The 22507-nt window shown below is 44.5% G+C and overlaps 1 protein-coding gene and 1 long non-coding RNA gene across 6 annotated transcripts in view; both read left to right on the plus strand.

Annotated features, from left to right (window-relative positions):
- The first annotated feature begins 5240 nt into the window (after window positions 1-5240).
- LOC130598209 (uncharacterized) lies at window positions 5241-6880 on the plus strand. The gene is made up of 2 exons (XR_008971960.1): window positions 5241-5637; window positions 5814-6880. It is a non-coding gene; the product is annotated as an uncharacterized LOC130598209 (long non-coding RNA).
- Window positions 6881-10852: 3972 nt separating this feature from the next.
- NHSL1 (NHS like 1) overlaps window positions 10853-22507 on the plus strand; it is a 177016-nt gene continuing 165361 nt past the window's right edge. For 2 of the 5 annotated variants that reach the window (XM_057407435.1, XM_057407444.1), the window contains exon 1: window positions 10859-11908. In XM_057407435.1, the coding sequence (XP_057263418.1) occupies window positions 11551-11908 (358 nt within the window). In that variant the 5' untranslated portion in view covers window positions 10859-11550. Of the gene's footprint in view, window positions 11909-22507 lie in introns of all 5 variants that reach the window. The other 3 variants (XM_057407452.1, XM_057407462.1, XM_057407500.1) reach the window with 2 other exon arrangements.

A 22507-nucleotide genomic window follows, 5' to 3' on the forward strand; every position in this document is an offset into this window, starting at 1 on the left:
CAGGCGGGTTTTGAATGTCTCCAGGGAAGGAGACTCCACAACCTCCCTGGGCAGCCTGTTCCAGTGTGCTGTCACCCTCACTGAGAAGAAGTTTCTTCTCAAGTTTAAGTGGAACCTCTTGTGTTCCAGTTTGTACCCATTACCCCTTGTCCTATCATTGTTTGCCACTGAGTAGAGCCTGGCTCCATCCTCGTGACACTCCCCCTTTATATATTTATAGACACTTATAAGGTCACCCCTCAGTCTCCTCTTCTCCAAACTATAGAGACCCAGCTTCCTCAGTCTTTCCTCATAAGGGAGATGCTCCACTCCCTTAATCATCTTCGTTGCCCTGCGCTGGACTCTCTCCAGCAGCTCCCTGTCCTTGAACTGAGGGGCCCAGAACTGGACACAATATTCCAGATGCAGTCTCACCAGGGCAGAGTAGAGGGGAAGGAGGACCTCTCTCGACCTACTAACCACCCCCTTCTAATACACCCCAGGATGCCATTGGCCTTCTTGGCCACAAGGGCACAGTGTTGGCTCATGGTCATCCTGTCGTCCACTAGGACCCCCAGGTCCCTCTCCCCTACACTGCTCTCTAACAGGTCGTTCCCCAACCTGTACTGGAACCTGGGGTTGTTCCTGCCCAGGTGCAGGACTCTACACTTTCCCTTGTTATATTTCATCAAGTTATTCCCTGCCCAACTCTCCAGCCTGTCCAGGTCTCACTGGATGGCAGCACAGCCTTCTGGCGTGTCAGCCACTCCTCCCAGCTTAGTGTCATCAGCAAACTTGCTGACAGTACACTCGATTCCCTCATCTAAATCATTGATGAATATATTAAATAATACTGGTCCCAGTACTGACCCTTGAGGCACTCCACTAGTTACAGGCCTCCAACTAGACTCCACCCCATAGACTACAACTCTCTGGCTTCTCTCCTTCAGCCAGTTCACAGTCCACCTCACTACCTGATCATCCAGACCACACTTCCTCAATTTAGCTGTGAGGATGCTGTGGGAGACTGTGTCAAATGCTTTGCTGAAGTCAAGGTAGACCACATCCACTGCTCTGCCATCATCCATCCACCATGTTATTTCCTCATAAAAGGCTAAGAGGTTGGTCAAACATGATTTCCCGTTGGTGAAGCCATGTTGACTGCCCCTCATAACCCTCTTATCCTTGATATGCCTTAAGATGGCACCAAGGATAAGGTGTTCCATCACTTTCCCAGGGATGGAGGTGAGGCTGACCGGTCTATAGTTACCTGGGTCCTCCTTCTTGCCCTTTTTGAAGACTGGAGTGACATTTGCTTTCCTCCAGTCCTCAGGCACCTCTCCCGTTTCCCAAGACTTGGTAAAGATGATGGAGAGTGGTCTAGCAATGACTTCCGCCAGTTCCCTCAGCACCCGCGGGTGCATCCCATCTGGACCCATGGATTTATGGATGTCCAGATTGCTCAACTGGTCTCTAACGCATTCCTCATCGACTAAGGCAAACCGCTCCCTTGACCTGACTTCATCTAAGGTCTCAGGGGTACAGGGCTCTTCAGGACTGCCTGCAGCAGAGTACACAGAGACAAAGAAGGCATTCAGTAACTCTGCCATCTCTGTATCTTCTGTCACCAGGGCACCCATCCTGTTCATCAGTGGGCCTACATTGCCTCTGGTGTTAGTTTTATCTGCCATGTATTTGAAAAAGCTCTTTTTGCTGTCCTTGACCCTTCTCGCCAGGTTTAATTCTAAGGAGGCCTTAGTCATCCTAGCTGCCTTCCTACATCCTCTAGCAGCAGCCTTATATTCCTCCCAAGTGGCCAGCCCCTCCTTCCATGACCTGTAAACTCTCCTCTTCCACTTGATGTATTAGTATTGAAAACTTCAGTTGCAACTGTCATGAAATACAACACACAGAAAAAATCAACACATTAAAGAACCAAAGTGGAATCACTGTGAGACTGGTTTTTGGGTTTGGTTGGGTTTTTATTGCGTATGTACAGTCAGGGATTAAATTTGTAAACTTTTGGAAAGATACCATAAGGGAGACTCCTGGAATGGGGCTCAAATATAGTTAGTATTTTCTTTTTTAATTTTAAAATTCTGGAGACCAGTAACGAGTGGTGTCCCTCGGGAATCAGTGTTGGGACCAGTCTTTTTCAACATCTTTGTCAGTGACATGGACAGTGGGATTGAATGCACCCTCAGCAAGTTTGCCAATGACACCAAGCTGTGTGGTTCAGTTGATAGGCTGGAGGGAAGGAATGCCATCCAGAGGGACCTCAACACGCTTGTGAGGTGGGCTGATGCCAACCTCATGAAGTTTAACCATGACAAGTGCAAGGTCCTACACCTGGGTCGGAGCAATCCCAGGCACAGCTACAGGTTGGGCAGAGAAGAGATTCAGAGCAGCCCTGCAGAGAAGGACTTGGGGGTCTTGGTCGATGAGAAAATGAACACGAGCCGGCAGTGTGCACTTGCAGACCAGAAAGCCAACCGTATCCTGGGCTGCATCAAAAGGAGCGTGACCAGCAGGTCAAAGGAGGTGATCCTGCCCCTCTACTCTGCTCTCGTGAGACCTCACTTGGAGTATTGTGTGCCGTTCTGGTGTCCTCAACATAAAAAGGACATGGAGCTGTTGGAACAAGTCCACAGGAGGGCCACAAGGATGATCAGGAGACTGGAGCACCTCCTGTATGAAGACAGGCTGAGGAAGTTGGGGCTGTTCAGCCTGGAGAGGAGAAGGCTGCTGGGGAGGGTCTCTTCATTAGGGATTGTAGTGATAGGACAAGGGGTAATGGGTTAAAACTTAAGCAGGGGAAGTTTAGATTGGATATAAGGAGGAAATTCCTGTGAGGGTGGTGAGGCACTGGAATGGGTTGCCCAGGGAAGCTGTGAATGCTCCATCCCTGTCAGTCTTCAAGGCCGGGCTGGACAGAGCCTTGGGTGAGATGGTTTAATGTGAGGTGTCCCTACCCATGGCAGGGGAGTTGGAACTTGGTGATCTTAAAGTCCTTTCCAACCCTAACTATTCTATGATTCTATAAGGAGGCTATTCCTGAAATAGGAAATAGCCTGAAATTCTTTACACTTTCTTTCACCCTACTTTTAAGAAGCAGTAAACAGAACTTTTTTAGCTATATCTCACTATATTTAAAAGTTGATTCCTATGCTATTAAGTAAAGTGTTTATACATTTTCTTGAACTAGCTAAAAAACTATTTTGCTAGAAATGCTTAAAACTCGGCATGTTCATAGTCCTCTAAGGGACATGTGCTCTGCCAAGTCTGAAAACACTTGGAACAGAAAGGTCTGAGTAAATCTTGCATATTGTGCTACATTTTTTTTTTACTGATTTATGAACAAGAGGCTGATGCTTAGTTTGCACAGTTTGTCTGATCTATGCAGTGAAATAAACACAGCTGCATTTCTTACAGTGATTGCACAATCACATATTTGGTACCCAGAAACCTTTGGGAATATTGAGAGAAGTATGTGCTAAAAATCCTAATTTTCTTTACTTTCTCTAATATCACGTTCAATTTATTTTAAGTTTAATATAAGGTTTTGTTTGTATAAGTAGACATTGTAATAGTAACATTTCTGCAACACCAGTAATTCAGATCATTTATACTGTTTGTAAAGCAGTGGTACTGACACCACATAGGTTGTAAAAATCCGCACGTGCAAGCAATCACAGATATTGCTTTGAGTTTCCCAATTTGGAGGCATATAGATCCTCAACTATTATTCCATGTAGTGTAGACTTTACTACTCAGTGTAATTTCTAGATAGCCATAAAATAGTTTTCCCCTTATTGTCAGACTTCCAAATTATTATTTGGGAATTTGAAAATATTTTATTAGACTTTAATTGCTAGTAATTATTAGCAATATGCCAGTGTCTGAGACTGACTGGGTATATAAACCGAAACACTGAGCTTTGCAGCATGACATTATGCAGAGGAACATAAATGTGGCAGCCAGAGACTTTTTATGATCTACCACAGTGATATAGTCTTCCCAAATTAATGTATTTTAAAATCAGTTTAAAACCAAAATAATTTTTTTCTGGCTCCCTGTAAATACCCAAAGCATGGATAGTATAATAAATACATTTAGGAAATCTTTTATTTATTTTTTTTTTTCAAGCTGAAAGTTTCAAGTAGTATCCAAACAAAATCTCTAAAAAAATTGTTCAGGTGAGTTTAGACAGTGGTGGAGTCTGTTGCAGATTGCTGCGCGCAGTTCCACTATAATTTCACCAGCAACTGGTTCTGTTCATGGTGGAGGTCAGAGTGACAAACCATGCCCCCTTGCAAGGGAGAGAATGGCAGAAATTGTGTTGGTGCATAGATGGTTTATCACATCCTATGTTTTTCTGGTGACCAAAGGCCGTATTTTATTTACCTGCTGTATCAAAATGTATCAAAATTCATCACTGGTGTACTCCAGTATCCATCTGTGGTCATCCACTGAAAAAAAACTAGGGTGGCATATTTTTAGAAACTATTACATATAATTTAAACAAATACTTCACTATAGATGCAGTGACTGGTGCTGGAAAGCTAATACCTAAGGAGAAGCTGCGTTCTGTTTTAGTGACCAGCACAGCCTGCACACTCAGGAAGCAATTTTAAGAGGCTCCTGTCTGTTGGATATGTTGTTTGCCCTGAGTCCTGAGGCATTCATTTGAGAAGATAATCAGCCTTGTTAAAAGAATACAATTTCAAGTCTTGTTTGGCTGAATTGTTTTTCAAACTGCTTTACGTTTTTTTTTGTGATGATATTTAGCTAATGAATCAAAATGTAAACAGTGTAATTACTTCAAAGGAGGCCACATATAATACAATTAGAGAAGACATAAATGTGGTCAGTGTCTTAGATAAATAAAAATCTCATATGGAATTTACAAAAGCTTTCAACACAAACTGTTCTCATTACAGCTAGGGACAGCATTTATGAAATCCCCATATGTTGAGTCTGATTTTTAGCTGATAATTCCTCCAGCCTTTGTTTTTCCAGCTGAATGTTTTCTTTCAAAAATAATGACACCCACATTCCTGTCCTACAATTCCTTGCTGTATACAAACATGTAGCTGTGGAACTGAGTAATAAGGAATAATTTATACATTACTTATGTTAAATTTATATTAAATATAAGGAAGAAATTTTTCATAAGTGTGGTGAAGCTCTGGAACAGGTTGCCCAGAGTTGTGGAAGCCCCACCCCTGCAAGTGTTCAAGGCCAGGCTGGGTGGCGCTTGAAGTGACCTGATTTAGTGAAAGATGTCCCAGCCCACAGCAGGGGCATTGGAACTAGGTGGTCTTCCAAGGTCTCTTATGGCCCAAACCATTCTGTGATTCTGTGCTTCCATGATATTTAGATGGCCAAAGTCCTTGTAAAGTAGAAACATAAACACTTTATCAGTTAGAATAAGAATATATCAGAAGTTTTTTCTGCCACAGAGAAAGTGGAAGCGAGGAATGTACTTTGTTAAAAGACACAGAAATGTTCCAACCAAATGAAGAAAACTAGAATGGCATCTCAAACTCCAAGACTAGTATTATTGATCCATTGAGATAATTTCTCAGCAACTTGGGTTCTATATGGGGAGATGCATCTTGGGATTATTGCCATTTTCCAAGAATTGGAGTCCTAAAAGTGAGTTGTCTCTCAGTTCCACACTGACACAGTGGCAGTCTTCTCTTCACACTGTAGTCCATTGAACACAGCAACTAAAAAGCCTCTGATGATCACTTTGAGCTCTGAGTGGGCTGTAATGTTATAGTCATGCTTTACTAGGCTCTATGATCTCTCACATGTGTTTCTGTTCACAGCCTAAATTTTGCCTCACGGTTCTGCTCCCCTGAGAATGATCCAACATACTGCTGTGTCTTGAAGTGCAGAAAGTACATTTTCTGGTAATTTCTTCACACCACGTCAGCCGCCTCATTTTATACAGAAGAGCTGCAGTAGTTCTACACTGAGGACTTCAGATGCTTGCAGGGCAAGCTACAGCCCATGCATCTGTCAGCAGGAATGGAAGGAAGGAAGCAGGGGTAGAAAAGCTCCTCTTTTAGAGGCAAAAGCTGTTACGCCTGGTTGTTGTGTTGTTGAATCATATCCTTAGGCCATCACAGCTACCACTTCCTCCAGGGGGTCATTCCTACTGCAGTTAGCTTTGATTGTTTCAATGCACCATTGCTAGCTTGGCTTTTATCCACAGACAACTGTGTAAAGGTAGAAAAATGAGAAAGGGTTTGAGAGACTTTAAGCTGGCAGAATGTAGTGTGCTGACTCTTGCATTTCTGTAGATACACAGCTCTGTAGTCTTCAGAGCTCAGGGAGCAGCTAGCAGAAGCACAAACCAGACAGACTCAAGCAGTAAGTTTTAGTTTAATGTTAGGATAAGAAAAGAGAGCAGGGACAGAAAAATCACTGGGACTGGTGCAACAAACCACTAGCCTTTAAGACAGCGCTCAAGAAAATACCAAATTCGTCCACTAGGAAAAGTGTGGATACATCTGCTAAGCACTTTGAATATCAGGGATTAAGGTGTTGGAGTTAGTTACACTGCTGCCTTTGTTTAATGGTAAAGATAACACGGTGAAGAAAATCATCAAAAAAAAAAAAAAGTGCAGAACTAAACAGCCAGGGGAGCTCAGTTCCAGGCTTCAAGCATGTGCATGACCCAGGGATAAGCCAGGCAAGCAGACTGGGGCTGACAGGAGTTTGCAACAATGAATGTCCAGGGAAACAGGACTTTGTAAAGCAACCTGTGTCAAAGGAATGCCTGTCATCATCAGAGAAGTTCTGCTATTAGGTTTAAAAGAATATCCACAAGATTCCATTTCTGGACAAGGAAGGAGTCTTTCGGGCCATACTGCATACTAATTCCAGCACACACACACACAAAAAACCACTTCCTGGCACTGGTAAACTGGAAGAAAAGTGATGTTTAGGAAGTTCTGCTGCATCATCAGGCAAAGGTGATCATGAGGCTAACATACCAGTGTGTACATTTAAAGGAACCCAGCAAAACAGCTACCACTTTTTTTCTGTAGTAATTAATTTGATCATTTGGTAGCACTTATATAAAGCACAAAAAGTAAGCAGTCATGAGGGACACACCACAAAAGAAATTGGCAAAATTCTGGTACCATTTAATCTTGTCAGGAGTTAGATCTACTCCTATTTTCTGCCTATCTTACGCAGGTTTCTTTGAAAAAGGTTTTCTATTGAAGACAGAAATGAAAAGTACAATGATTAGAAGAGCCCAATGGTCCAACAAGACTGGGAACATCCACATACTTCTGGTTAACCAGGAAATTACTCTTTCCTTTCTTTTATTCAATGTCAGAAAACAACCTTCTTTTGCATAATTGCCTCTATTTTAAGCTTACACCAAACTTCTGCAGCTCAACATTGACCTTGCTTTCTAAATTACAAACCAGAGCCCATTAGCGCTGCTCTGGGAGCAATAAAGAAATGCCCTCCTTTATCCCTCCAAGCTGTAGTGGTGTCTATTTCTGTTTTGAAACTTGATTGGGTTTTCCTAGCCTACACAAGCATAGAGCTTGGATCTGTGGGCTAAGCTACAATGGGTGAGCCTGGTGATATCAGCTGACCACATCTAAACTCCCCTCTTGGCACGTACTGACAATTTCAGGAAGAGTTGTTTGATGTTTCATGGTTGGTCACATGGCTTTTGTACTGCTGCTCACCATTTGCTTTCAGAACCCAAACAGATGGCAGAAGCAAGCTGAGGGAAGAACAGCATTCATTCCGCAATAGGTGATGAGTAAGTCCCACAAGATTTGTCTTCTATTTCTTGAAATAGAACATGAAACTTATTAGGTCCTTAATTTGGTAATTTAACTTGAGGCTTTAAATGCTGAAGGAAGAAAGCTGCCATTCAGATGTGATGAATTTTCCAGTGAACTTTGAACTTTCGTTAAAAATGAAATTAATATTAACTTGAAATATTCAGTGAAATTTCTACTGTCCCTTTGCCTGCCTTCCTCCTCTGCATTTTGTTTTCCTAGGCTCTGTTCCTCCTCTCAGAGGATCTCCCACTCCTGGCTGTGGGTATTTGCAGGTGTGCGACCCAGAACTCTGGGTCACTATTCTGCCAGACTTAGCTGCAGGAGTGAAAGTGACTGCTGCCCACCAAACTCACAGACCTCCTTCTCCAGCAGATGCAGCTAAAGCAGACCCTTGCTCCTACCACTGCTATAGCACAATTGCCGCAGACTGAACTGACATGAATGTGCAGGGCCCTGAGCTGCAGGAGTGGCTCACCAAGGGCAATGGGGAGAAGCTCTGGGGCAGCCACCACTGCTGCTCTGTCAGGCACTGTCCCTAGCCCCAGTGCGCCCCTGGGCCTGTGGGCTGGAGCATCCTTGCAGTGCTGACAGGAAAGGAAACATTTTCCAGCCTTAACCGCTTGAAGTGGACAATATGCACAGGTACTGGAGGGGGACAGGGTGCCCCTTTGAAAGTCAGTATTTCCACTGAACTTAGAATTTTTAAACGCTTCCTTTCCAGTATGATGAATACTTTAAATCTTTAACCATATAAGTATTTAAGCTCTGTTTCCCTTCTCATGTCTCTTCCTTTTGCACAGAAGAAACAATCTCTGAGACTGTCCTTTACTGGTTTCAGTTAACTGATGTTCACATTTTGATCACTCAATATCTAAATTTTTTTCACATTTGTTTTCCTTCTGGGTATTCCATGTAGTAACAGCCCATCCCAGAAATACAGGCCCAAGTAAAAGAAATATTGTTCTGCAATAAACATACAGACTTTGAATGTTTCAAGAATGTCAGTGCATTTAAAATTCAGATTTACTTCTTAACTTGGTTTAAATTGGTTATGAGACAATATTTGCACCAGAAATGTTCAAGCTGTCACAGTAATTAATTTCCAGTTTGCAAACACAGGAACCAGTGAAATAGGTAAAGTAGGCTTCACTGGCAGTAGAACTCCACTCACTCACAGTAGCTGAGGCTCTTTGCTATGCTTAGGTGTTACCTAAAGTTTTGATTTCTCATTATTATTCTCCCTGTCCTCAAACCTGGTTTAAATCCTTTTCCCTGCTTACAGATAGGACCATGCAAAAATAATTGCAATACCAGGGTTTGATGTGAATTTTCAGAAAGACTGTTAGATCGGTAATTGTTTCTTTTTAAAACTGCCTATCACTAAAATTCAGAGTAAAAATCTGTAGTTTCCAGTCAAACAAACATGCTCATGGTCTTATACCTGCCTCAGCAGATAACTTGCTGTGGATTCTTTTCAGCTGACACCTGAATGAGTTATTTGCTTGTGCTCTTCCTACTGTGTTTTATATTTAAGTCCACTTCATACTTGGTTTCTGCATCACACTTCTACAGCTTAAACAAAACATACAAAGGTATGCTCCTCTCAATTCAAACATGTCGGTGAGCAGCCCAGAGCTTTTATCAAAAAACTATCCCAAACACATCTAAGAAGTAATGAAGACATTATGTTCCAAAATAAAACCAGAAGAATTCACTATAAGAGAATGACTGCTTTCCATCCTCTGTTAATCAATCCTGACAGCTTCCCTGTTGAAAGACTATTGCTTAGGATTCTTTCTGTGCTTAAATGCCGTTTAGCCTGTTTGCACCCTGTTCTTCTCATCAGGTTCTACAAATACTGCACATATGCACTCGGTGGTACTGTCTGTAACAGAAAATCAGTGGGAGCATTCCAAGTTGCAAAGTTATCCACTGGTAACCTGGTTTGGACTGAGGTCTGAAGAAAGGCAGTTTTGTTCTTTTTTTTTTTTTTTAACTATATTGCATTGCTGGTTCCTTTTCTTACGCCCCAAGGAAAACCTGAAGATGAAAGATTAATGTAGGAGAAGAATTAGTCACTTGCAATTTTTGCATATAAGTATCACCCCTAAATGTGTTTCTTGTAGATCCTAACTCTTGTGTATGCCAGTGAGTCCTTGGTTTGTATTCCACTGTGTGCAGCCTCACTCCCAGACTCCTCTATGCACCAAGGAGTTTCTGGAACACTACTGGTGGAATAGATTTCTTCAGGTATCCCTTAAGCAACCAAGGGTAAAACTACATATGAGAATCACTACAATATTTTGTTATAAATTATGTGTCCCCAGGATGCTAATGAAAGGACACAGTGGGTCTGTCCCTAGATCCTTCCTTCCCCAGCTGATTCTCTTTCCTTCATCACCGAGATTCATCAGCTGCAGCAAGCTACAGGGCAGGAGGGGACTACACAGACACTTTTCCCCAAGGTCCTTTTCCACAAGAAGAGAGGGATTGTGTTCCACTCTTTATCATAGAGCAGGAGCTGTAGCCAGCAGGGCATTGTCCAATTAAAATTAAAGAGCAGCTGCTGACAGTTGCTAGTGGACTAAATTGGTTCTGTGGGGAATAGGTCATTAGAGCAGTCGTCCCGATGAAGAGCTGGCGGTGTCTCGTAGGGGGCTTCTACGGTTTAAACTTGCCTTTGGCCCATACTAGAACTACGCGCTGGGTTAACGCTTGGTGCTGCGACGCTCGATGTCATGCTGCCTGGTTCAGACTTTGCTTTTTCCACCTTAGCGTCGACCTTACTAAAAATTAACCACGAACAACAGCTGGAGCTCCGCTCACACAGCCACCCCTGTTTCCCAGGCGGGCTGCTCTTCCTCCACTGCCTTGAGCAGCACCTCTGGCCAGACCTGCGGCACAGGCGGGGAGGGGGCTGAAGCTTGGGCCGGGGGGGGGGCAACGACGACCTGTGCAGTCTCTTGCTCGGCTTCTCTCTCCGGCCAGGGGGAGGCAGCGGGGCCGGAGGGGGCTGGTGTCCGCCGACGGGCGGCAGGGTCGGCAGGGTGAGGCTCTGGCAGAGGCTCCAGTTCGGGGAGCCACAGGTAGGCGGCGGCCTCTTTTCCCAGGTTCGCGGAGGTTTTTTTTCTCTTCCTCCCTCTCTCCTCCTCAGTTCTCGCTTTCCGGGTTGGGAGTTTGGTGCTCTCAGAAAAGTGCCTGCAACGGTGAGGGGTTCCCCAGGTGGGGCTGCTCTGGGCTTCTCGCTACTTTCTCCTCCCTCTCTCTCTGGCTGGCTTTCCTCCTTTGTGGCCGCATACAGGGCGCTTCAGCCCCCCTTCCCACGCTTCCTCCCGCTCAGTCTCCACTTCGGGGAGAGAAACACGGACTCTTTCCTGTCTCCCGGCCGCAGGGCAGCGCCGCTTTCCCCGCGCCCGCCGAGCGGCCCCGCTCCGCTCCCTCCCTCTCCTCCCGCCTCTCGGGGCCGCTCCCGCCCCCGGGGCCGCTCCCGCACATGGGCGCCGAGCGGGGCTCCGCCGAGGCGGCGGCGGCAGCAGCGGCGGTTCTTGCCCAGCCCCGGAGCGCGTAGCCCGGCCGCCCTCCCGCCCCGATTCATTTGTTGTTGTTCTCCCTCCCTCTTTCTTTTCTCTGCTCTCTCTGAACTTTTGTCACCGCGGCCGCTGCGCGGATGAAGACTTTTCGCGGCGGGGACGCCTAGCTTCTCCCCCCTCCCCGCCGTGCCCTACGCTGCCCGCCTTCCCCCGCCGCGATGCCGTTCCCTCTGCGGACCCTGGAGCCGCTGAAGCTGTGCAGGTTGGAGGAGGCCGGCGGGGATGGCGCGGAGCGGGGCGGCCCGGCGCCGGGGGACCCCGCTGGGGCGGCGGAGGGTGGCGCCGGGCGCCGCCGGGGCGCGGTGCCGCTCTTCGGGGCGCTGGAGCAGGTCAGCTCGTACGCGCTGGTGTCGCTGCTCATGCAGCTCTCCGACCTCTCCCGCTGCGCCGGCGACATCTTCGGCGGGATCCTCAGCGAGGCGGACTCCCTCTGCCACCGCAACGCCCGGCTCCAGCGTCGCCTCGGCGCACTGGAGGCGCTCCTTGCACGCCTCGACCACCGCAAAGTCAAGATCCGTGAGTGAGACCCTTCCCCTTCACCGGGCCGGGTGGCGGGGGGTTCGGCCGGCGTGTGTGCTCGGCGGGCTTTGCGTTATTCATTTATTTATCTTTTTAAGAAAGACAAAAAAGAGGGAAACTTAAGCATCCTCCTTTCGCCCGTTCCTTGTTCAGGTGGTGGTGCCTGGCCCCGCCGAGGCTCCTCCCGAGTCCCCGCCGGCTGCGGCGCGACCTATCCCCCTCTCAGTGACCCCGGCCCCGGGCTTCTTCCCGGCGGCTCCGGCGCTGGCTGTCCCCCGGGCGGGGAGGTACCAGCGTGCGGGGCCGGTGGTGCGGGTGTTTTCCCGATGCCTCTCTCTAGCAGAGCGCTAATCCACGGCGGGGAGGGTGTCTGCGGCGGGGGCAGCCGGCGGTCGGTAGTGCCGGCGCGGGGAGGCTTTAGCCGGGAGATAGCGCGGGGATCCCGAGGCAGGGCTGGGTGGGTTTGTTTGTATGTTTATGCCGGGTTTGCGCTAGACTTCGGCTCAGCTGCGCTTCTGACAGGTCAGCCCACATGCCTGATTAGTTCTTGTATGTGCATGGGAAAACCTCAGTAAATAGAAACCTGGAGGTACTTTGCAGCTAGTTTTATATGTGTGGGCTCCCCCGAACTCCTCCTGTTCGGTGTGCAGAACTGATCTCAAGTTTATATTTTCAACTTCATGCGGAGCACAAGCAGCCAGATACAGATTCAGTTTAGGACTCCTAAGTAGTGGCAGTATGGGGTAATGCTTGTTCAGCTTCTTTCTGAGCCTGTAAAGTGGCCCTCAGAAGCGACTAACTGTACATCTATATAGAGTTATAGGAAGTTTTTTTTCTGAGGTTGGTTCAGCTTTGGAGAAAGGATCCTGTAGAAATGTGCTTCATGGAGTTTCATTACTGCGTGTCCTAGCTCTCTGCAGACCAAGTGAAAGAAGGCTTGCGACATCAGCTTAGCTGTCTCAATGTGCTGGAAACATTCAGGCATCCAAAGAACTATGTTGCAACTTCTGGGACAGCTGTGTAAGGTATAAGCTGATTTTAAATAGGATTGCTGCTCGGAAACCACCAGTAGTGTTCTGTAGTTCATTGCAGAACTATTCCTCATGGAATACTTAAGTGTGTGATTCCTCCAAAAGGGAAAGCCTTCATCACCCTTACCCATGGGCGATTTCTGTACTTTGTAAGCATTAGGCTAAAGTTTTGAGATAACCAGTTTGTAACTGCTTGATAAACTTAAGGAGCTTTTCTTCCTCACCAAGACAGGTTTATCCTCTTCTGCCAATATAGTTGTGGTAGTTTGGCATGGCATGATGCAGTCAGACTTGAAGTGAGAATGTTTTATCACTGAGGATACCGCAGTATGGTGCTGTATTACATTGATGCCCTGATAGAAAGCAGTCTTTATCTCTGTTTTAAACAGGGAGCTAATTGCTACTGTACGCTGATGCAATACATCTAGAGGGAAGAGTAAAATAAGGCTAGTGCTGCACTGTGCAAACCATGAAATTTTACATGTGTCAGACAGTTACTGTATTTGCTCTTGGTCATCGTTTTGCACAAGTTAAATATTTGCTACTTTTTTAATCACAGCTCAGTTCTTTGAGCTAAGCCTCTTATTGCTTTTAATTTGCTGATCTTTGCTCTTGTCATTTCAATTCCCAAAACTGGACGCTGCTCTTACGTTTGGCCTTCTCCATTTGGTTTTAAATTCTTTGGTAAGTGGCATCTCTGCTGTCAAGTTTAATTTTGCTACTTACCAGCTGCATCGCTGCTGCTAATAGTTACTTTCTAAAGATCTTATGTATTAAAGTCAAGGGAAATTAATGATTTTTTTAAAATATTTCTTTAATTGTATGAAATACATCTTTTTTTTTAAAGGAAGAGTTCTTTATTTGCGTATGGGTTGCAAGGAATTGGGAATTGACGTGTAAGCTAAGCATGTTGATGTGAAGTTACGCATAAAGAGATGTCAGTTCTTTCTTATATGCTTTCTGGATATTGTAATCTGGCCAAGAAGGTCAGGTGGGATGATCAGTTGTAGTTAGCATCATGAACGTCTCTCTAATGTAAGCCTCTCTATAATGTAAGCTGTCAAGGCTCATCTGCAAGTTTAACCCTGTTCCTGGCATTAAAGGAAAATATCTGCAAAACAAAGAGAATGGTTTAATAATGCTGGCTTTGTCTGGGGACAGTGACAAGGGGGATTTTTCCTTCCCATTTTCGAAGATACTGAAGCTTCATGGAGAAAGCTCTTTGCTGTTACGGGACTATAAGAACATCAAGGATTGTAAGCAAATTTAGTTGCTTTCCCATTTACTAGATTCTTATTGGTCATAAACCTTTTCTTGTGGGGAAAATATTGGAAGGTACTGTATCACTGGGGTAACATGATGTTGTATCAGATGACATAAGTATTTTGCTCTGGCTTTCAGGATGAGGGGATAGCACAGTGTACACCTGCTTTTCAAATCACGGGTAATTTCTACTTGAATAAATGGCTTTTGTTCTCTTTGTGAGGCCCAGACAATAATCTCTTCTTGGAACTGGAGGTCCCAGGATGACGTTTGTGATCCCAGCATGAGCTTATATGGGAAGGACCAGAAGAGGACTAGTGAACTTCAGATCTGGGTTACAAAAAAATTCTTGGAAAGTAGCTGCAGAATGGCATCCAGTATAAGCTATGCTACATATGTCCCTGGTGTTTGGGAAAATACAAACTTTGAAATTGTGAGGGGTTTTTATTTGTGTACTATCATCATTCTGTTGCAAAGTAATGTTTCCACATAGTATCCTTCAGATAACAGGGGTCCGTTAGTGTTTGTTCCTTGCTGAGCAGGGGTAGGGGTGTGAGGGAGGGAAAGCAGGCAGAACAAAGCTCTTTGTCTTCAGTTAGTCATTCTTCACAGTCATGGACTATGCTTGCTTGTCTGGCTGTATGCTCTATCCTTGTGTGTGTGTAGGATCCATATGCTCCCAGATACACATATTGGGTTATTCATAGGTGAATGTGTCTTGACTGATCTCTGCTGTTTCTCTTGTGTTATATCCTCTTTGGTATCCTGCAGCAAATGCATTAGTCCGAGTACATCCATTTGTTGCACATTTGAAAGAACTTTCTGATGTAGCAAACTGGTTAATGATGTGCTGCGTTGCACTAGGTGCTATGTCTTTGAAACCCATACTAGGGGAAACTTCCTCATCTCTGAAGACTGGCTGGACTTCTGCCATGCCCTTCGACTAGGAGGCCTGCTTTTCAAGGGTCTTGTATTAGTGTGCTACATGCACCTCGTGAAGTTTAATTTCATGTCAGCTTCAGGATATTGAAGGTAGCTCTCAGCCCTGTGATCTTAGCAACAGTTGGTTTTTTGAAGGCTCGGTGCTGATGTTGAGGTTCACTGAAATGGTTCGGCACTCTCTGGTTTGGTTTGGCTGTCTTAAACTTTCCATTTAGGGTGGTGGCGAAGTTTCTCTTATGTCCTTTCTCTTACGTCCCCCAAATGAGAAACTTGTACCTGACTCTATTTCAATACAAGGGTATTTTTAAGGCCATTTAGTAAAACGCTTTCCCAACATGTATTTGGGCTTTGCATGACAAGCAGGGTGTTGTGCCATAAGAAGAGACATGAAAATATGATGAGACACGTTCCTGTGGGGTCGGTGACTGGTTTACAACTCATGGTGGAGGGAGGCACTAATGGCTCATGGCGGTTTATAATATTCAAGTGTAGCTCATAGTACTTGTGACCTTAGTTTAACTGCACTAGCCGTGTCTAGAGAATTAATGAGTTCAGTGCTTTTATTTAAACAGTCTTTCATCAGGTTTTCATTAAGCTTATGTGCATTTCTGTTTTGTGTGGTGTTTTGTTATATGTTTCCAGCATCCAGCTGCTGTAATATGTTTTACACCATGGAACTTGCCTAACAGCTTTTCATCTTGCACCTTCTAGCAGTGTGCATCTGTATCTGTGATCTAGCATTAGGTGATGTAGTTTTCATCACTTTCAGCCCTCTAACGTCAGGGTGAGTGAGGACAAGTGCAGCTTTGAAGTGATCACAGCTCATCAAAAGGCATATATGGTGGCAGCAAAGAAATGTTGCGTGAATTACAAGGCCAGCTCTTGGGAAGCACTGTGAGGTTTTAAACAGTCATTGTTTTCAATAGCGCATGAAGAAGGACATTTTTTCTATTAATGTCTTCTCCCATCTGCAGATTCTTATGCAAAATGTAATATTGCTGTTCTTCCCTGTGGATCCTGGTGGTTTGTCAGACTAGAAGCCTGTCCCTTCTTTTTCTAGGCTATTTATTTTTAGTCCTTCTGAAGAGATGTTTGGAGAGAAATGCTGGGAGGTTAACCTAATGACAACTTATGGTTCAGTTTCTCCAGTAGTAGGATGGGGTTTGGCCAGTTGTACCTCCTATCCTAACAAGAAGAAACTGATTCTGTGGGAGAGAGGAAATGCTACCTCCTAATTAGCGTTGTTGTTGTTGTTTAAAATCCTTCGGTGTTTGGTTTTAAAGGCACAGCATAATCATTTGATGTCCATGCAGAACATATATACATATGCATGTATTCCCCTCCCCCCCCCAAGTTTAAGTACATTAATGCAAGAGAGCTGGGGGATGGGAAGTATGGCTTTCTATTTGTCTGCATGATGGAAGGACAATCCAGTTTACACTTCATCTCCTGCTATTTTGTTTAGTAAGTGTTTTCCACTCTTTGTGTGCAAGGCAGTACTGGAGCACATTTCCTGCTTCAGCCGAACAGGAAGCTTTATTCAGCTTATTCCTAGGGAAACCCCTCCTCCATCCCTGGCCACCAAAAATGAGCATTTTACAAGACAGTATCAGCAGTAGGCAGGAGATGAATGGGTTGGCTGACTTGCTGGGCTTTCAGTAGCTTCTGGTGTAAGGATAGAGTGTACAATATATTTGTCATCTTGTAATAACAAGAAGAAACCTTCCTTAGAAAAAAGTTTAGGCAAAAAAAAGGCCCAAAACCCAAACAAAACACACAGCCCCCAACAGAAAGAAAACAAACCCTCAAAAACCCCCAAAACACACCACAACCAAAAACCCCAAACCAACCACCAAAACCGTGGTGTGCTGTTGAGGAAGCTTTGGTGAGAAAGGACTGACTTTTAGGTGAACAATTCTGTTCTAGCCCTATTTGGGAGCTATAATTTAGCTATGATATCCTGCAGATGCTTGAGGTGGCTGTGTGCTATGATACTTCTCTCTGTTGCTGTGTGTTGTGAAGATTCAGCAGCAAAGTTCAAACCCTGTTAAACAGTTCATTGCCAAGTTCCCCTTGGATTAAAAGAAGAAGAAATTTTCTCTGTTACCCTGTTGTAGTTACTCAGGTTGCCATTCAGAAGCGATATAACTCTTGTTTTATTTAGCTGGTGCAAGACTAATTATCTGTGGGGATTCAACCTGGTCCAAAGGAGATTTCATTTGAAATAAGCAGGAAGAAAGTCCGAGTTAGGAAAAGATTTCCCATGGGGACGGTGGGCCAAGTCGCTGTCCCGCTGCGTGGCAGAGCTCCAGCTGAATTCAGTGTGGTGAGGGTTTAGCTTGCCGTTTTGAAAACAGTTGACACTCTTTGGCTGAAATGTAGGGCTGCTTTGTACGTTTCTCAGAACCCATTATATACCACCTATGAACGTTTGTTTCTATAGATCTTATGACTGGCTTGATCCTTGAGGAGAAGGGTGTTTAGGAGAGGTAGTTAATGAATTAAGCTTGCTTGTATTTAGTTGTTTTTAATTAGGATCTATTTTGAAGGTTCCTAGATATTTTTGGGTACAGTGTCCAAAAGGAAGAGAAACTTCTGAGGTATTGGCACAGTCTCAGTTTGGCTGTGTGCAAGCTAGTAATCTTGGTCTTGTGGGCTTTTCTCCTAAGCTGCTAATCTGAAGCTCCTGTAGAAGAGGCATTTTTTGGGTGAACCTATTCACAAACATAAAACAACACAGTGGAAAGCCACTGAAATGCCTCAAAACCTCTGTACTGGAATTTAAACAAGCCTCTCATCAGTGGAGAGTCAGATGAGGCTTTTCAGGGGGATGGGGAGCAGATCATCCCAGACATCTTAGTGATTCCTGCACCTTCTGCTTTTAGTGCTGGCTGCCATCAGCCACACGATAATGTTGCTGAGGCCAGATTCACTGCGGTCATTTCTGATCTTTTTCTGTATTTCTGGGTGAAGGAGAGGCAATTCTCCTTTCCTCGTCTTTCTTCCCCCCACCTCCTGCACGTCCAAATAAATGATACCATAAATGAGGGGATGTGCTTTGGTTCCTGTTAGCAGGAGCATTAGTGTAGCACAAACAGAAAGGGAGATTGAGAAATAGAAGGAATTCAAAAATGCACATCGAAGACTTGGCAATTATGCAAAGTGCCAGTTTCTTTTGTAGTCATAAACTAGCTATCAGCAGGAAAGATCAAAGCTGTCCACCCTAACAGTTAACAAGATCAATTAAGCATGGTAATTAAATGTTGTTCTCAGCTGTAGGTTGGACAGGAAACCAGCTGGTTGGATGGCAGTCTCCAGAGAGCCTGGATGACATGCCACTTGAGACTAGGAAAAATACCTTTCTGCCTGTGGGTGAAGCACAGATTAATGTGGGTGGACTTTGCAAGTTGTTTGTATTTATATCATACTGTGTTTTAGTTGGGCAGGGCTGCTTCTGGCTTCGGGCTGTCATGGGTTTTTACTTTGTCATTTGTGAATTATGGCGTGTTAAGTCAGGTTGTTTTTATTTATTTATTTATTGGCCTCTTGTCCTTTAATCAGCATTGTGCATATGAGATTTTGTTGCTCTTTGAGAACTATGAGTCGTTAGAATATGAATGTTTAAGGTCCTCCTGAATGTGGCTGGACTTTAACGTCACTGTGCAGTGTGGAGGCAGGGCAGTTACACCTGCAAAGAGAGACAGTGCCGAGTAATTGCTTTGCCATGGCTCTGCTTGGCAATTTCCCTGTTGGAGCCACTGGTCTGCACACTCTTTAGGTTAAGGCCTGATTGTTACTATTTTTTTTTCTCCCTTCCTCCTCTCTTGCCTCTTCTCTTCCTCCTTTTCTTCAGAAGTTCAGGCTCCCCACCCTAGGTGTACTCTGAGCTGTCTCTCCATGTCCAGTCCAGCCTCCTCTGAGGTGTGACAGTTTCAGTGCCTGCACCTCGCCAGCTGTGTTCTGCCTGATAAAACTGATCTTGGGCATCTCCCCTTCCTCAAATGCAACACCCTCTGCATGCCTGGTAGTTGGTAGGATTTTGGAGAAAGGAGGTGTGAGGCGAATGGGAGGAAGAGAAAAGAAAGGGTGAAATTTGATGGAGCTTCTGGCTTTCTCATGACACTCCCCTTCTCATGGCACCCCCCTTCTCACTCCTCCATGTCAGCGTTAGCCCCAGTGTAAGGCCTTCCTGGCTGGGGTTGTAGGACAGTGGATAACCCCTAGTAATCCTGTCCAAGTATGTCCCTTTGTTCATTTTTAATGCTTCCCTTCCAAACACAGAGATGTCTACTGCTCTGCTTTCAGAGTATAAATTGAGAGTAAAACTATTTACACCATTACAGTAGTGGAAGCAAGAGTATCTAGTTATTACTTGACAAAAAAACCCAAACAAAAACAACAAACTCAAAGATACTCACTTCAGTGTATATTTGTGTCTGAGTTCTTACAACTTTTGAACTGAAAGGACACCTTAATGTTTCAGTAGGTTGTATATCCCTAATCTACACGTGAGCAAGCAGCTCTGTTTTAATCTGAACTTTAACATCTTGACAATCAGTAGATCTGTTAAGTTAGTTGATTGGATATTCCTTTAACTGGAATCAGGCTGTAGTCTAAGCAAATTTTGATGAAGATCATATTTTTTATTTTTAATTAAGCTGCTGTGTTTCAGAGATTAGGACTATACCAGACGTCTCCTGAAACAAATTGCAAAATTGATGCTATTTGAAGAGTTAGACCACTTAATTTTTCTATTAGCAATACATACTGATGTAAATCATAGTGGAAAAACGATAGAGATTTCAAGTGTATTGCTCTGGGTGACAGTGGCGGTTCTTTATTTTATTATTTTATTTTCCTGGCGGTATGTCCAAGTGGAATGCATGTCCTTGCTGCTCCCAGTTTTTTTCCTTTTTAGTGTCAAAATGCTGCCTAAGGAACAGCCTTCATCAGCTTTTAAGCGGTGGGATAAATATTGCTGCTCACTTGCTTACATATATTCTTTTGTGTTTGGTTGTTATTTGGGTCAGCTTTCTCAACAGCTTGGGTTTGAGTAAGAAAGCAAGCTCAGTCTTTCTCTTGGCAAACAGACATCTGTCTTCTGTTTTCTACTGTGGAGAGTTTTGGCTTTTGGCAACAGATGGAGTTTGCTTATGGGAGGCTCAGCAGGACCTAAGAGGAGTGCTTTGTGGGTTATCTCGACTGGCACCTTTTGTTCCTGTCGTATGGGAGGAAGGAGGTCCCAAGTGAGTGGTGTTGGCTTTCCCTTCCTATTCAATATCTAGTTGACGATGAGTAACCGAATATGTTTGAGTGGCTTGAAAAACCAAGTCATGTTGGCAAATGTGGTATCTCTGACTGTTAAAAAGAAAAACTCAAAATGTTGTTAGCCACATTGTTCTTAGAAGTGCTTAAAACATTCTGAATTAGAGAAAAGAAGCCAGCTACCAGGAAATGGGAACAAGCTCTTACAAAACCTATCTAAACCATTCCCTTTTTTGTTAGCTCTGGTCCTTGATTTCAAGCAAAACTTGACTGATTACACAGCAAGGTTCTCCTCTCCCTCCCCCTCCTTTCTGGACATGAAGCAAATAAAATCCTTTTTTCTCAAATTTTGAATGTTTTTTTCCTCCCTCCAACATATACACTACACACCAGAAGGCCAGGAATCCCAAGATTTCTGGAAGTAATCACTCTTAAGATTGAGATATATGCTAATGTGTTTATGAGCAATAATGCAATGAAGTATATGTTTATAGTCTCCTTTATACTATTCTGATTTGGAGTGTTGCAAAGATGGAGGCCCTGTTTTGTGAGCTTGAATGCTTAGAATATGAGAAAGAACTTGGCAAGTTTGGTTTATGTGCGTTACGAGGGAGAAAGAATGAAAATACCGTCATGTTTGTAATATGCCTCAGTGTGTTTAGATGCAGTTTTCTAGAACTTGTTCATTAAACCATTTTCTTGCTCTATTAAAATTAAGGTAGATAGTTACTTTGTGGCTCCTCCTGCTAATTTTTTTCGTTTAATAGCATGTGTATGCAATAGAGTATCAGGAGTGTTGTAAGATAGCAGCATACTTATCACCAAAAGTCAGTTTGCATGGCTGAATGGGTGCTGTAGGGAACGGGTAGGGTAGGAAATAGAAGGGTGACAATGGGGGAAGATACCATTTGTGTTCAGGAGCTTGATGGAAGGCAAGATACAGGAAGCTGGAATAACAGCTGATCTCCCCGGAGCCAACACCCTTCCCCGTATCTCTGGCTGCTACCCTTGCAGTGGGGAGCATGTGCCATCCTGTTGGGCAGGCTGGGACGGCTGGAGCCCCATGGGGAGCAGTCCTGCAGGGAATGGGGCCCTGACCCTCTTAGGCTGCAGCTGGGCTCAGCCCCAGTTGTGCAACATGTGCCAAAGTGTCTGCCTCTGCACTTGCTGAAATCCCGGGTAACATTGTGTAGGGTTCACCTTGTCCTGGAGAGGCAAAGCATGATCTTAACAAGGGTGATTTAAATGTAAACAGATTATTGCATCTGATTTTGAAATTATAGTTGCAGTTGTAATTATGTAATAATTATAAAATGTATGGAATTGTAATCTGTAATCATGATCTTTACCTTCAGGAAAGGCAGGGAGGCTGGAGAAAGGGAGTGAGTGTGAGCCAGTTCTCTTTGCCCTGCCTGGTCTTGGTGGCTGGTGGTAGGATGGGGCTGCCCTTCAGTGAGAAGTCATGGAGAGGAGGGAGGCTGTGCATGCTTATCCTGAAGGAAGGTGAAACTGCAGTCTTGGCCTACGTGCAATTGCAAATTTCCTTAAAACATTAGAAAGCACTTAGCACAGCCACAGTACCGATTTAACTGTGAGCATAAGGCTTTTTTGCCTGAGAGAGTCTAGTCTTAACACATACAAGTCAAGCTAGAAGATGGCAATTTAGTTAAGTGTAGTTTGAAAAGGTCTGTTTTGAAGAACCCAAAGTTTCACAATAGTTATGGGCCTTCTTGAGGTCTGCAAGAAGAACAGGTAATTAGAAATCCATGGAGTGTTTGCCTGGGGCGAAGAATACCACAAAAGCATAGAGCTCTTGGTACTTTTTAGATTGTCATGTTACAAGAGCCTCTGTTTGCTCTGTATCTGCTACAGAGACATTGTGTCTACTTGATGGTAATGAAGACCAAAACCATCTGCACTCTTTATTATCTTGCCTGCTCCCACTCGTTGCTGAGCTTGGCTTGAATTCTGTAATTTGTGATGTCCCCTCTGAAGAGTGTGGTATGTAGCCTGGGAGGGAGTGCTCTGCAAGGCGTGTTGTTTTGACCCTGTTGCTCTAACAGAGCCTGTTTTCCTCTCCCACCCCTTTTCCCAA

Source organism: Pezoporus wallicus, unplaced genomic scaffold (assembly GCF_028554395.1).
Source record: "Pezoporus wallicus isolate ANWC-B61680 ecotype Strahan unplaced genomic scaffold, APGP_CSIRO_Pwel_v1 contig_3817, whole genome shotgun sequence".
In the NCBI taxonomy this organism is placed as follows: domain Eukaryota; kingdom Metazoa; phylum Chordata; class Aves; order Psittaciformes; family Psittacidae; genus Pezoporus; species Pezoporus wallicus.